This window comes from Siniperca chuatsi, linkage group LG11, assembly GCF_020085105.1.
Source record: "Siniperca chuatsi isolate FFG_IHB_CAS linkage group LG11, ASM2008510v1, whole genome shotgun sequence".
Lineage (NCBI taxonomy): Eukaryota > Metazoa > Chordata > Actinopteri > Centrarchiformes > Sinipercidae > Siniperca > Siniperca chuatsi.
In genome coordinates, this window is record NC_058052.1 from 7,952,749 (window position 1) to 7,968,337 (window position 15,589).

The following is a 15,589-nucleotide window of genomic DNA, read 5'->3' on the forward strand; positions in this document are numbered from 1 at the left end:
ATGGCGCAGTTTAAAATGAGTCAGGAACAACAGGCAGTCAATTAATGAGCCCAACAGACGTTTCACAGGTCGGTTCATGAGGTTCACATACTGCTGTGATTAACGACTTGACTTAATTATCTCGAATTAGGAAGCCGTTTCCGTGACACTGTTTGGTCACCGGGTAATTTGTTGCCGAATGAGAAAGACTAACACATTATAGGCCTACAAGGAGGGCATTAAAAATGCACACAATTCACACAGTACAGTAATACCTGAATAATATATATCCCATGCAGGACCATAGCAAGAAATGCTGGAGACTTTTATCTGTGTATTATTTTGCTGGCATATAGTAGTTCATTTTAAATATATTTAATCTAAAAATACTGGAATCATCTTTAAAAAAGTACTCGTGAAAAAATGCAGTGGTAGAAATTAAGCTTGTGCATACTCATGTAGCTACTAGCCTTTACAGTTAGGCACTTTACTTTATTTTTTGATTTTTCGGCCACATTCTACTCCAATAAGGGAAATATTGCAGTTATTACTTTGCTACATTTATCTGACAGCTGGCCTACTAGTTACTTTGCAGATAAAGATGAAGAAAGAGTCTATAGCCATGCTAGCAGCTCTCTGAGGCTGCTCTTCACAGCTGTGCTTTGAGCTACAAGCTAACAACACCATGCTAACATGGTTCACCTTCTTACTTTAGCCTGTTAGCATGCTAACATTTGCTAATTAGCACTAAGCGCAAAGCACAGCTGAGGCTGATGGAAATGTCATGAGTTTTGCAAGTATTTAGTCACATATGAAAATTATGGCCTGATCACGGCCCTAGACAAATGGTAAGGGGATCACCAAAATCATTAAAATGTATCCTGTGGGGACTTTGAATGTCTGTACACAATTTAGTTGTTGAGATAATGAGATAAAAACTTGAGAAAAGAAAATATGACGCACTGTTAAACAATATATGAAACCCCCCAGTGGTAATAAAATAATAGTAGAATGAGCTCCACCTCAGCCAGATGCAACATTATAAGTTAATGCATCAGTAAGAATAAATTATGACTCTGACAGACACTTTGAATGCATGCTTGAAGAAGGTTCTTTTATACTTATATGTAAGTTTTGCTTACTAGTAAAATTTTGAATTCAGGACTTTGATTTTGTAATGGAGTGGGCTATATCTACATTGTGGTATTGTTACTTTTACTTAAATAAGCTACTTAAGAATTTCACTGCTATTAAAGAAACATAAGCCTACAAATACTGGAAGAACATTAGATGAATGCAGTAGATGAAAAAAAAAACACAATGTAACGTCTCCAGGTCTCCAAAACATTTCACTATGTCACAAAAACATGTTCCTGTAAGAAGATCATAGTAATACCTCAGGAGATTTGCAAAACCATAAACCACAGCAAGTTAACCATAACAGTCACTACTGACTAGCACATACATAAATCTGAGGAATATTATAAAAGTGTTATAGCAGATTAAAATGCTCTATATTTGCAGCATGTAGTATAGAAAGTATCATAAAGTATTGTGCTTTATGATAACAAAACGTACCTAAGCAGTGGAAAACCACTGAAGGAATACCATAGACAAAGTAAAAAATGCATTTAGGCACCACAGATATGCTAGACTGTCCCTAAAGGAATATGTTTAGAGTATTGCAGTAATTTTTCATCAGGGATTGAGTGACAGCCCTGCCTACCAATTTGCCACAAACCTTCAAGTGGTTATGCACCTAAAAAAATTATATATTTAGTTATTTACCTCTAAATTGCTTTTTTAAAACTGCATGATGGCAGTAAGCTCCAAAAATGGGCCCCTCACTTCTGCCTGTGTCAGGTTGAAAAAGGAAATCATTAATATAGCATTAGAAGCTGGCTGTGAACTCATAACTGCCCTGGGCACACATCAGCATACATGCAGCACTGTTCTTTGCTGCTACACCTTCCCCGAGGTTCAAATGCCATCCTTCACTGTCATTACATTTCTGCCCCCATTAACTATTGATTATCTCCACTTCAGCATTTCGAGCCCTGCTTTGGAAATGGCCCACATGGCTCGCTACCCATATTCCACAATCAGGCTGAACAGAAGTGCCCACCTCCTGGTTTTTACACTAAATAAAACTAAATTAAATTTAAAAAAAGGGGGGGGGGGGTGTTGATTCACAGAGGGGCAAGGGTAAAGAGGGACAGAGCGAGACACAGAGCAACAAGGACTGACTACACTCTACCCTACCTGCCCATTAGCAGTATGCTTGAGTGGACAACTGGAGGTTAAGTTGTTCTTTTCGGGGGACCCGTGAGAATTTTGCCACCACATGTGTTGAATATTTACTGTGAGGTTAGTCCAAGTTTGCTTCTGTTTTTCAGGAGAGTGCAGGTGGAAAAGTTTGTTTGGGCAGGAGCTTTGTGCACTCTGCCATCAACAAACTACATCCATAATACCATGGACTTGTTTGTGCAGTGTTGTCTTTGTATACCTCCCAAAATATCTAAATGTATGTACATTGCAAACTGCTAATGGCCACTGTTACTGCTCTCTGTTGTTTTCTTTATGTCAGTATCACTGCTGTTTAATGTTTTACATGTGCAGGCTGTGGAGGCGCATTTCCTCTTTGGAGAAAAATATCAGAAGATGGAGAAAAGTATCTGTTTGCTATGAGTCAGACTATTCTAGGTGTTATACAGATCAGACAAAAACAGGAGAAATATAACCTTATCAGAATCAGAATCAGAAATACTTTATTGATCCCCGAGGGGAAACTCTTTTGCTGCAGCAGCACTATCGCGTCAATGCACACAGGAATAGAAGTACTAAGCAAATCAAAATATAATACACTATAATACAGGTAAGATAAATTAAGTTCAAAGTGGATATAAGTATAAAAGCTAAAATAAGTGTAAGTGTCAAAGTGGATTTAGAGGTTGATAAGTATGTAATACAATGTAATAATATAAGTAATAAGTAATAGTGCAATAATGAGTACTGTCAAGTTGCGTGTACAGATTAACCAGATTATTAGATGGTGGACATTGCAGAGCAGTAATAGCAGTGTGAATAAATATCAATAGATATATCAGTTTATTTATAAATTCACTTATATGTCAATGATTTGCATCAGTAAAATGTGGAAATTAGACAAATATCACATCATATCCCAACAGGCACTCAAATCCCTTATCCACTGCATGTATACAAACTCAATTTTTCTTTGAGACATGATATTTTGAACAAAACAGCTTCAGTGCTCTCTGATTTATTAACTGCAATTCCAGCTGAGTGTAAATGTTGTTCTGATTTACAATTAAAGTGCAAAGCCACTTAAGAGTAAACAATGCATAAATCCTCAGTGTAGATGTTTGGATTTAGGGGCCAGAATAATCAACAAAAATATAAAAGATTTTATACACCAACAGAATTATAACAAAATAACCAATCTGTATTCATAAAAAGTCCCATTTATTTCAAAGTCGTTTCATCAACAAGTATTACAAATCTGCATTGTTTGGGGGTAGACCCACCACCAGAAACACATGCATAAAACATTTATTACAATAATTGCTCTGGTCCATTTCAGACGCTGAAAGTTGAAGCATTCCACTCATTTAGGTTGGAGAATAAACAAGAAACAAGCTAGCGTACAGAAAGAATAAATGAGTTAGTTAGGCCAGTCCTGCTCTACAGGATTACAGTGTAGAGTGAAATCCACTAGAATCCAATGTGGCTTTCGGATAATCCCATCAGAACTGCTACAGTGCAACGCTACTACAGAACACCCAAGCCTGTTAGCACTGATGAAAGCCTATAGTGATGGAAAGGTTAAGTTGACAGAACGGTGGAGCAATCGTTGTTAAAAAAAATACACACTGACTTCTGTTGTACAAGACAAACATTTTAACAGCCTGCTGCCAACAAAGCACCACGTCTTATGATACTAGTTTGCATTATCTAACAAAAACTGATTGTAAACTACTTACACAAATAGAAAACTAAGTCAGTATTTGCATCATGGAAAATACCTCTCCTGGAGTAAGTCTTCATATAAAGCTCTGTAACATGAATCCATCTGAAACATATTTTTATACTAATACAAGCCTGAGTTACCCACATTAATTGTTATGCATGTCCTTAAGATAATACTGAGTTGATATGCACCTCTGCTGCCTGTTTTAATTACTGAGGACATGTTTTGATACTACCATCCTTTTATTCTCCTGATTTATGGAAAACAAGCTACGCTAGCAAAACTTACACACAGTGGTGTAAGCTATTTTGAAAACTATATGCCCAATTTTAAATAATTTCTCATCATTTAATAATGCCTTACCAGTCAGCTACACTGACTGGCGTAAAACAGACATCAATAAGGAGCAAACTTCTGCCGCTCGGATTTTTTGACACCGGAGTTTGGCATTTTTGCGGTGTAAGGGGATAAACCCTGTGTTAGGCTGGAAGCGGCTGCTGGGTGGACAGCCAGAAGAGGGAGACTTTTCATGCCAAGCAGGCTGGAAATGGGGATGGCGTACTGTGGGTTTTGGATGGTCTGTAAGGTGGAGGGAGAGTGGACGTTAATGCTGGTGGGGGTTGGGGTGGTGGCCGCTAGGACGGCCATAGAGGTAGCAGCAGAGGAGGCAGTGGGAGCAGACTGAGAGAAGCTCATGTTGAGGTCAACGGGGGTCGCAGAGGAAGCGGCCTGCATGGTGTACTTAGCCATCTCTAAACTGCAGGTCATGACGTTTGGAGGGGGAGTTGAGATGGTGAAGGGTTAAGAGGAGATGGTGAAAAATGAAAAGGGGTAGAATGGGTGAGACAAAGGAGAAGGGAGGTGAGAGAGAAGAGAAAACATACGAATCAAAGAAGAAATGTGTTAAAAAGCAGAGACAATAAAGATTTTAATGCAGTCAAGAGAACAGAGCAGTGAGCTGGAACAAATCCAACCTCACCCTGAGCACAATAACTCTGCCCTCATACAATAGCATGGTGTTTGGCTGTGTTATCATCAGGCTGCGATGTGAAGCGCTGCTGGACGTGGCCGCCCTGTGTAATGTCTTACCTGGCGCTGATGAGGTACTGGGCCACGCTGATGCTGGCCGGCGAGCCTGTGATCGTGACTTGGCGCATGGCTGAGCCATCAGTAGCACTGGCAATTTTGATGTGAGCTCCAGAGACCTGGCGAATCTCATTGATCTTGCTGCCTTGTCTTCCAATTATGCAGCCAATAAACTAGCAGGGGGAAAGAGTGGAAACATGTAAATAGCAAAACAGCTCGTGTTTCCATGCTTTTCAGGAATTAGATTTCAAAACAGCATTTGGAAGCAACTGCCATGGTGATAGCAGCACCACTGTCTTGTGTTTGTTTTCTACAGAAGAGAAACACATTTCCAGCTGTGTTATTGTAACAGCACAAAACTTTTCCGTGCATTGTACCCATATTACTAACACACCTTACTGTAATTGAAATGTGAGCTGACGATACTGCGAATGTAGGCAGTAGAGAACAGGGTTTGCTACTGTATTCTCTTAAAGGAATAGTTTGACATTTTGGGAGATACGCTTATTTGCTTTCTTGCCAAGACTTAGATGAGAAGAGCCAATCTTTATGCTAAGCTAACCGGCTGGTGGTAGCTTCAAATTTACAGTTCAACCATGAGAGTGGTATCGATCTTCTCATCTAACTCTCCATAAGAATGTGAACAAAACGTCAAACTATTCGATCCCTAAATCAGTGACAAAGATTAGGTTGTACTATGTGTAATTCAATAAAAATATAAAACACATTTTATCTAAGAAATCTATTTTCCTAGCCAATTATCACATGTAATTCTGAGATGATTTATGATTCTGATGATAGATGAAAACAAACGTAGCTAATAGACTGCTATGGAGCCATAACAGTCTTCTAATGTTGGTCCGCTGATACTTTTGTCTTTTTTTTGTAAGATTCAAGCTTCAACAAGCTAATACAACTACAGTGATGATTGCGGCGTATTTATGCAATAATTTATGTTGAGGTTAGCCAAAAAAGAAGACAAACGATAAATTACTCTCTGCAGCTAGGAAGCTGAAACACTTGTGTCCAAAAAGTCCTCATTAAAGCTGTCCTCGAAAGTGTTAATGAAGTAAGTAGCTTGAGGATTAACTGTGCAAGTTTTAGTGTTGGTAGAACTCAAACAATGTGGCACTTACATCATTAGATATTGCCAGCTCTTGTGAACTTGTGGGGGCAGATGCATCCAATCCTGCAAAGTAGGACAAGGAATGCTAACAACAGTATGGCACTAATGGCTTCCACTTTCATAGCATGACAAGTTGCCCTACTTTGTCTAGTTTATCACTGCTACACTGCTAAATTAGGATCATGAAAATGGCATATGGCAAGAAAATCTTTCTAGATACACACATATACTGTATATTCATATTCAGGACACATTCTATGCACATATTTTACATTGCTACAATAAGATAAGATACATTTGCATTCAAATGAGTATGTTTCTAAGTTCTATCACAACAGTCCTGCCTATACAATCAGATGTTTTGTCCTCAGTTAGTTGTTGCAGAGTGTATGAGTATGTGGGGTAGTTGAGGTCAGGGATGATCTGGCCAAGACAATGTTAGATTTGGAGGAGAAATGTTGCAGAGGTGGAGGACGGGGTCGAGAGATTAGGATTTGTTTTTGGAGAAGGAAATTGGGCAAATGGAGCTAAAATTTTGGGAGGATATGAGAAATAGTGAGAAATGGTTAAATATTTACTAAACTGTAAATATTTCTGTCATTTTTCACATTTCCCTCTCAGAGAACTCTGCAGTTTTTCTTTTGTATTTCATTCAGTCTGCTTCTGTCTGTCACATACTATTTTGGTTTATAAATATTTCAGTGACTAACTTTCAAGATTGTTGATAATAAACTAGTTTGGTGGCTTAACCTTAAAACATCACTATTCTATTCACGATTCTTTTGTCTTCATCTTATTTTCTGGTACAAATAGATGCAAATACCAATGAAAAACCTAACAGGTCATTTTTGTTATGTATATCTCTGTAAAGCCGGCTTCTACAAAAACCCTTTGAGAGAGTCTGTAAACTCTGAGAGAATGGAGGCAACCTTGATCCTCCCTGAAAGTGACAGGGGTGTTTTGATGATGTGATTCGAAGAGGAATGAAGACAGAGGGATAGATGGACTTCCCCGGGGAGCCGTGGGTACGTACCAGGGAAGGTAGGGTTGCTCTGCCCAAGGGAAGGGAGGGGGATATGCTGCATAGCCAACTGGTGAAGCTTGGTCAACTGCAGGGTAGGAAGGAAGTTAGAGCTAACCAATCAAACTGGATTATTTCAGAGGAGCTGACAACTACAATACAGAGCCAATCTGAAGTTCACAAACATCACAGATGGTGTCAGTGTGAAGAGATTCATTTCCTTCAGAAAGCATGCTGGCTTCTCATGGCAGTCATCTGAAAATACAGTCACATCTCTGGCTACAAAGCTATAACTGATCGCAAACTTTTAAGATTTTCACTTTCATTTCAATCAATGCATGCTGCTACTGTGTGTTAGTGTTAGTAATGTCAACAGATCAAGGTTACTGAAGTTTCATCTTTGCAGAGTAGGGTACACATAGGGCGTAGTGGTGGCTTGGAAGGAGTGGGCAGGAGTAGGTCATTAGGGCGGATGTCAGTCATTCAAAGGCACATACTTACATCTTGATGCGCAAAAGCATACTGCCCTGGAATTGCAAAGGCCTGGAAGGAATACGAGAAGAGATGCGGTTATATAACTGGGAGGGGCAGACATCTTCTAACATGTCACTGAAGAGTAAACTCGGTGCAGTGAGTGCATTTCTGAAAATCCATTCCCGTCCTCCTCTAATGTGTATAGATTTGATGGAATTTCATCTAAATGTCATCTGCTGTTTTTCCCCCTCTTTGACCATGGCCAGAAATCCAATAACATAAACAGATGTCTGATAGGTCAGAACAGGCCGTGCCAAATTCAGGACAGCAACTAGCCAGTTCATGAAAGGCATGAGGTTAGTCACGACATCTTTCAGGTTTCACACTGCAGGGGAATCATTAATGTAAATGGCTGTTATTCACATCTCTGACACAATACAGCTTGGCAGAATACTTTCTAATGTGATCATTACCTCATCTTACTGCTGACAGCATTACACTATGAAGAGCTTATTGCTATATAATTACACAGATATGTCCCTCTAGTGGTGAAAATATGCTTAATGATCAGTGTGACTCTGAGACTCCACAAAATAAAAAGCCTATTCAATTGTTATGTTTTTCACAAAGTGGCTAAAATCACAACTAAATAACTCTCATATGGCTACTTACTTGTGCAGAGTGTTGTGGTGCTAATACTGCATGGGCTCCAGCAGGTATGGCCTTGGGGCGGTAGGGAATAGTCGCTCCTTTTGGTGGAGACTGGAGACACAGTCATGCAAACCAACAAATGAGAAAAATGTATACACTGCTACAATTGAGAAAAGCACTCTTACTGGCCCTGATGCATTTTATATCCCTTGCTGAAACTTTTGATACCCCATTCAGCGGTTGGGAAAGTTACATGAAACCTTGGACCAAAGAAACCTATGATACAACTGTGAACAGACCTGAAAATAGGGAATTGATTAGAGTTTTTGACAATACAAAGAGGTCAAGTGAATGTTAAACTTAAATCTAAACTCATTCTTCTTATTTACAGGAATCCATTTTACCTAGATTTTCAAGCTTGTATAAATAATTATAAAAAAGTGATAAAATAGTATACATCAGTGATTCCCATCTAGGGGTACTTCTGCAGTTATAGGGGGTATGTGGAGAGATCAACTAACTCAACTAGCTCAACTAAAAAAAATAGTAATTATGATTTGATTAAAGGAATATATGTTAAGGAAGAAATTAAACAGCCTAGTTAGCAAGCGAACAGAGAAGTTGAAATAGTTTGCTATTAAGTAACGGATAACCGTTTTGAAGTACTTAGCTAAAAGTAATGAAAAAACAGTTGAAATAGTTTGCTATAAAACATTATTGTAACAATGTCTACATGTATATAATTAATACTGTTAAATAACTTTCAGCTTATAATCCATTCATAAGAACATATTTTCAACATAACGGTTGGTGTCAATGAAGGGGCACTTAAATTCCTCTGACAGGGCTTTGGGGGTATGTCAGACAAAAAAGGTTTGGAACTACTGATATAAATCATTATCAGAAAATAGCAAATAGAGCCATTATTGTTGCACATCTCATGAGGATGACCAACCACTACAACCTGAACACAAAGCTTTAGCCTTGCAGGAGTAAAATGTCGCTGAGACTGAAAATGCCCTGAATGTGCTACTGAATACCTTTTACCACATCCTAAACAAATGTGACATACTTGACGCCTAAATAGAGCTGTTGAAAGTGAAGATCATCTGCTGTCTGACAGTGCTTACCTCCAGCATGACAGAGCAGATGTGTCTTACACACTGAGTGATGGCCTGTGGAGTGCCGGAGATTGTGACAGCCCTCTCTGTAGAGTCCGGCAGCATGTCTCCTGCCACCTGAACCTGAGCGCCTGTGGTCTTAACATCGCCAGACAACAGAAGAAACAAAGGCTATTTATTGCTGAAAAGAGCTCACCATCACCTAAATTGAAACGCTGTTTCAAGCACCCGCAAATTACCCCAAACACATTTTGACATGCAGGGAGCAGCTGCAAGCCAAATAGCAATGTGTGCTCCAGTATTTGAAGAGGTGTACACAAATATTGTCCATTCAGAATGAGTATTCAGCCTCTTCCGATCTTTACATGCATAATCAGTGGGATTTTCATGAGCAGCAACCAACAAAAATGCATATTTTGCAGTGTTGAGGTGTCCGAGCAGTAGGGAAGAGGTTTTCTGTCCCCGTATAGGTGCAGAAAAATAACTTTCTGATAGAGAATAAAAAAGAAAAGGACTCCTACCTCTCTGATCTCCTTGATCTTTGAGCCTCCTTTGCCAATCAGTGAGCCACACTGGCTTCCTGGGAAAACCAGGCGAAGTGTCACAGGTGGCTTGCTTGTCACGTTGCTGTTTGTCATTGCTGCAGTAATATCCTGAGGGAGAATTCAAAAATATGTTGGGGGGTTTTTCAGCACCGAATGTAAGAACTACAGCTTTATTTGATAAGTCTCTTTGTTTTGCACTAAGGAAAAGGTGCATTCGGAGTGCTTCAGACTTCAGACAAAATCTTTAAAGAATCTTTATTAAATTCTTGTGTAAAACCAATTGAATTTTCTTGACATTGATATGTGCAAAGTTGCAGTGGAGTTTGTTGCATATTTGTTTTACTTTACCTCCTCAAACTTCTGTGCAATCATGGAAAAAGCTCTGAAGATGCCCTCTGTGGGTCCTGTGATTGTAACTATCCTCTCTGGAGATGATCCCTCTGATATGTTGATACGAGCACCACTCTGGAAACACACATCCACAATTAGTCCAGCCTTAATTTGTTGTAATTGATCTGCCAGAACACATACATTTACAAATGTCAAAGTGCTTGCTCACCTCCTCCCTCATTTTCTTTACTGTTTCTCCTTTCTGGAATCATGTAGGAAAATATAAAACAGAAGGTTTGATTCATTTTATAAAGAGAAGAAAACAAGACAATCAGAAAGCAGTACGAATCAATAAATGCGGATGGATTGTAAAATAAATGTACCTTCCCAATTATGCTGCCAACTTCCTGTGAATGAAAAATGGCAACACACAAGATTTTCTCTTAACAGCTTTCACATTTAGAGCAGGATGTAATCATTTTAACAGCAATGACATGGTATATTTAACTATTTCTGTATCTGCCTATTACCTTTCCATGCATCAGCAGCCTCAGCGTCAGTGTGACATTCAGACTCCCATCTGAAGCCATTTCTTCCTTGTCAGACATTCTGTGTTTTCCGAGCTTTAAAGACAACACTCTGCAAAAAGAAAGAAATTGTTCAGTTCTTGACAGTTATACATAGTTCCTGTGTATAACAAGAGCTCTAATATTTCAGGTTGTTCAGTAGATTATGTGTTAAAATAAAGATCCTAATTTTCTTTATCAAATTCTATTACAAAGTCAAACTGTGTGGAGAGTATTGTACTTCATTTTAATTTCCAACCTTTTCTTTGTCTGTTAAGCTATTGTGGTTGCCATCACTGCTCATGCTAACTGCCCTGTTCTTCTTCTATTTATTACAGTCAAACTGCTGCCGCTGCAGGAAATGTGAAATGTATAATTTCCTGTGCTCAAAAAGATTTTCCTGGGAAAGAGCTACCAGACACAGCAAATGTAAAAGCTTTCATGAACTGGGTGTAAGCTGCATCATCATTGTTAAATCAGTCAGCAGTAGAGATAAAACAGATCTCTATTTGAAAATGTTATGGATCATTATCTTAACTAAGGGGAATGTAAAATAATCGGAAAATGCTCCAAAGTTGGAACAGTCATTTTTATGCTGCTAAAAGGAGCCAAATTCCCTTTTTTTGAATTTATCAGGGGACTGATGGTCTCTGAAGAATTGTGGACCATTGTTGTTTGTCTTCTGATCGTGTAGTTGTGAGCGGGGGAAGATAAGCCTATCACTAGGTGCAATCTTCACATGGGGCCGTGTCTTTAGTTCCGGCTAAATACAAGTTGTGTGACTCCCTCGGATAAGATAAGATACAAAGGAAGCCACTTGTGCTGTGGAGGATCAAGTGATGTGTGTGTGACTGTCTCTTAATATCACACTGACACCACACAATGTCAGCCCTGTTGTGGCCACGTATCCAATTTGTTGTATTTGCAGAGCAAATAAAGAATGTCTCGATGCAGTGCAGGAAGGGCAGCTTATTGCACCATAAGACACAAGAGAGAGAAGACTTTAAGTTTATAAAGGACCAAGGTCACCTTGCTTATTAGATCATCATGGTTATGAGAACATTGCCTCAGATGAAGAATTTGTTACTAATAAATAATACAATCTACATGAAAAAAGGTAATTTAACAAGGGACTGCTTGGATTTTGGACCAACTGAGTAAGTTGTCACGTGTGAAACTTCACCCAAAAACTTTGGTACAAAACCCAAAGTGTTAAAAACACGTTGTGGGTTATATGCCGGACTATTCCGTGGCTCTGACCAGCTGCCAAGCAACCAGCGGAGACTCCAGGAAGTTACTGCTCCCAGCCAAGATATAGTCTGACACATAAAACCCTGAACCCAAATTGTCTTTTTTTCCCCTGTGCTTATTAAACAAACGAGATATAACGTGTTAATTCATGAACTTTAGCTGGTACATGGATTTGGTTACCTTACGACAGAGCCAGGCTATCTGTTTCCCCGTTTCCAGTCTTTATGCTAAGCTAAGCTAACCAGCCGGGTGGCTGCTTAGATACTCACACAAACCAATAAATACAGAACTGTCTGCTGCCATTCCACACCTAAAAAAAGACCAAAATGAGTGTGGGTCTGAGTGAAGCATGCTAACACTGATGATAGCACAACTGTCAGTAGTTATCGGGTGAAATGTGTCAATATCAGTGTGATAACAAGCAAACAAAACATGGTTTTCCTGGAGCTGAGACAAGTTTACAATAAGATATTGTTCTGGCACATTCCAGTGTTGATAATACCAGACTGAGCTAAAGGACTTAATCCAAATGATATCATGAATAAGTGGAGGGTGTTTTACTGGTAACGAGACTATTCTCCCCTATGTGTATCATTATAAAGTTACAGTGAACACATCAAATAAACAGCAACATCTCTGTCTAATCCTATAGGCCGGGATTTGTTTAGTTAATGCTAAGACCCTTTTGACCCATTTCTGTCACCTCTCGCACATCAGCACCCACTCAAGACTTCTGAACAAAACACTGGTGCACAACAGCACCCACAGAGTATACATGATAAAACAGATAATCTACAGGAACCCAGCTCCCAGAGCACTGAGAGGCAGAAATGTGCTTCAGACAATAATAAAAACAGGGCATTAATCCTTGAAGGAAATGGAGAACAATGCCTAAGTGGATTGCTTGAAGGGTCTCATTAGAAGATATATTCCAAATTTGAGGCTAAAACAAAGCAATTTTAATATTCTGAAAATTGTGATGGAACGATTATTGTATTTTACAAGACTAACGCAAATAAATAATGCCCCAGTTTAGGAACAAAGCCCCTAAATAGACAATAATTCATACAATGTTCCATACATTTTGTTAAATTATTTATCTTTATCAAAATGAAAGATTTCTACTAAGCCATCACTAATCACTTCTTGATATTCTAAAGTAACATTCTATTTATAACCACCACATATCAGACTATAAGCATGGGGCCATACAGCATGGCATTCCTCCCTAATGTGATAATTCATTGTAGGCCAAACTATCTCTGAAGTTAAGAGTGCAACAAAATGTATTTACAACACAGCAGATTACAGAAAAACAACCGGCTCAAATTAACTCAACCTTATGGGAGTCAGGAGTAGTGCATTAAAACAAAGACATACATTCTCTTGCTCTCTTTAAAAACCAAAAAGGAAGGCTGAATTAAAAGTTAAACTTCAACTTTCTGTCTGGCTAAACCTCAACATTACTGTAGTCTGTAACATTGTTACCAGCAGAAACTGAGCTGGGAACAGTCTGACCCTTGCAGTTATGGCTCAGTAAGGGGCCTGTAATGCAACAAGAATGATTAGTATAAAGTACTGACCTTATATACAAAATACCTGCTCCTCTTCTTTATTTCTGGTATCTCCTAAATAAACGGCCTTTTAGTTTGTAGTCCGTGTTCAATGTTTGCCCCCTTTGTTGTCAGTTATCCACAGAGTGGACAGATGGTTCTCTGTGCCCTCAGACCGGCTGGAGCGGAGGCTGGCTTTGCTATTAGTCCCTCAGCTTAGCCCAAGATAAGCCCCTATGCAGGGCAAGTGAACCCGCATCTCTTGCCTAATTCTCCCTGTCACAGCCACCAAAGAGGCGTTCCTCCGCACGGGGATCCACAAGCCGAAGAGGCCTGAGGGCAGGGCAAGGAGGTTCTTTGGCTGGACACCGTCCAGCACAGAAAGAGCAGGCTACAGTTACAGCCACCACAATAAAAAGGGTTAGCCTTTTGCAGTCATCAAAAACACAAATAGAGACACTGAAGAGAAGCTTTGTTAACCAATGTTGCTCTGAGACTAACAACTCTGCATGACTGCTGTGTTCTTCATTAGATTTTCAGAGAGCTTCCTGCCTACATAGGGCCGGACTTTCTCTAAAAATAAATCTCCCTGTATGAAACCGGTGCTTTGTACAAGGAACCCAACTAATTGAGGGCTGGGAAGGACAATGTGGCGTATGAGGTATTTAGTGATGTTAAGTACAATGTCTTCATGGGGTGCTTCTCCCCCCTCACTGCCTCTGCCCTCCCCCACACCAAGCCCTTCTGCCCTTGTAATGAGGCCATACTGGATACAATACAGCCCCTCAGCACAGAAAAATGTATTCAGCTGAGCTTCAAAATTGTGAAGGAAGTGAATCAGTGAAGCATAAATGGCATATTTAATTACTATTCACTGCGTTGCACGGGGACAATGATGGCTGGTGTGAGCCTCATGGTCGTCTATCAGACATCTAAGCAGGCCCCATTACAGTCACTTCTCAACTAGGATTTCAATACAACTTCCAAGTTGTATTTATATGATTAAAAGGATTGAATGTCCTTACGAGAACACAAGGATGGAGATTTAAAGTTTAAGGTATTTTGCCATTCCTCACTTTTAAAGAAACTTTGTCAGAGTTAGGACTAGGGCAGGTTAGGATTAGGGGCTAAGGAATGAAGGTCAATAAAAGTCCAGAAAAGTTTAATAAAACTTGAACAACAGTGTGGCTTTTTGTTTCTACACTGCAAACAGAATCAGAACCACAACAAAGCTTTCAAAGCTGTCAAGGGCATGGCGTCTGACAAAGTATGTGACAGTTATTTCTATCCTTTCAGAGACCATGAGATGATCAGGCATTTCATGCCAATCACTTGTGACTAATTTCCTCTCCTTCATGTACCTTGTGTGTCAATGAGATTAAAGAGTCGGGGATTATACGTAATGGGATGACTGTGAAGCGATTACTGAGACTTGTTGGTGTAATCAGTTACAGTTACTGAAAGCAGGGTAGATTTCAAATTAGGAATAGCCTGAAAAATGAAAGGAAAGGGGGTCATAGTTGTACCAATTTTACCTTAACTGAAAGAATGGCTAAAGGATAAGAAATAATATAGACATGGTTCTTTCATCATTATCTGTCCTTAACTTTAATAACACTCTGCAGACATAAAGTAATCATTACACTGGAATAATGTGAACTAATAAATATTTTTGTAATAAGACTTTGAAGTTCAACAGCGTTTAACTCATTTACTCCTACAGATACCATGTGTGTGTCAATGAGGATAAGAGTCAGGTAGTATATGTAATGGGATTATTGTGAAGTGATTACTGAGATGTGCTCGTGTAATCTGTTACAGTTACTAAAAGCAGTGGAGATTTCAAATTTCTTGGGGGGAAAATGAGGAAGGGGTTATAGTTGCAATCCTTCTAC

At 39.3% G+C, this 15,589-nt stretch overlaps 1 protein-coding gene across 2 annotated transcripts; it reads right to left on the reverse strand.

Moving 5' to 3' along the window:
* Window positions 1-3,444: 3,444 nt before the first annotated feature.
* On the reverse strand, window positions 3,445-14,355 carry zgc:110045 (uncharacterized protein LOC664755 homolog). Of its 2 annotated transcripts, none has more exons than XM_044215264.1 (13): window positions 13,725-14,347; window positions 10,855-10,963; window positions 10,708-10,731; window positions 10,554-10,586; window positions 10,343-10,459; window positions 9,971-10,102; window positions 9,459-9,587; window positions 8,350-8,439; window positions 7,705-7,746; window positions 7,216-7,291; window positions 6,193-6,245; window positions 5,060-5,229; window positions 3,445-4,727 (listed from the first exon to the last, which is right to left on the reverse strand). In XM_044215264.1, exons 2-13 carry the CDS (start codon window positions 10,930-10,932, stop codon window positions 4,367-4,369), a joined length of 1,305 nt encoding a protein of 434 aa, XP_044071199.1. In that variant the 5' UTR covers window positions 10,933-10,963; window positions 13,725-14,347; the 3' UTR covers window positions 3,445-4,366. The 2 variants fall into 2 exon arrangements, with proteins under 2 accessions (XP_044071199.1, XP_044071200.1); XM_044215265.1 differs by having other exon boundaries at window positions 4,367-4,549; window positions 13,725-14,355.
* Between the last annotated feature and the right edge of the window lie 1,234 nt (window positions 14,356-15,589).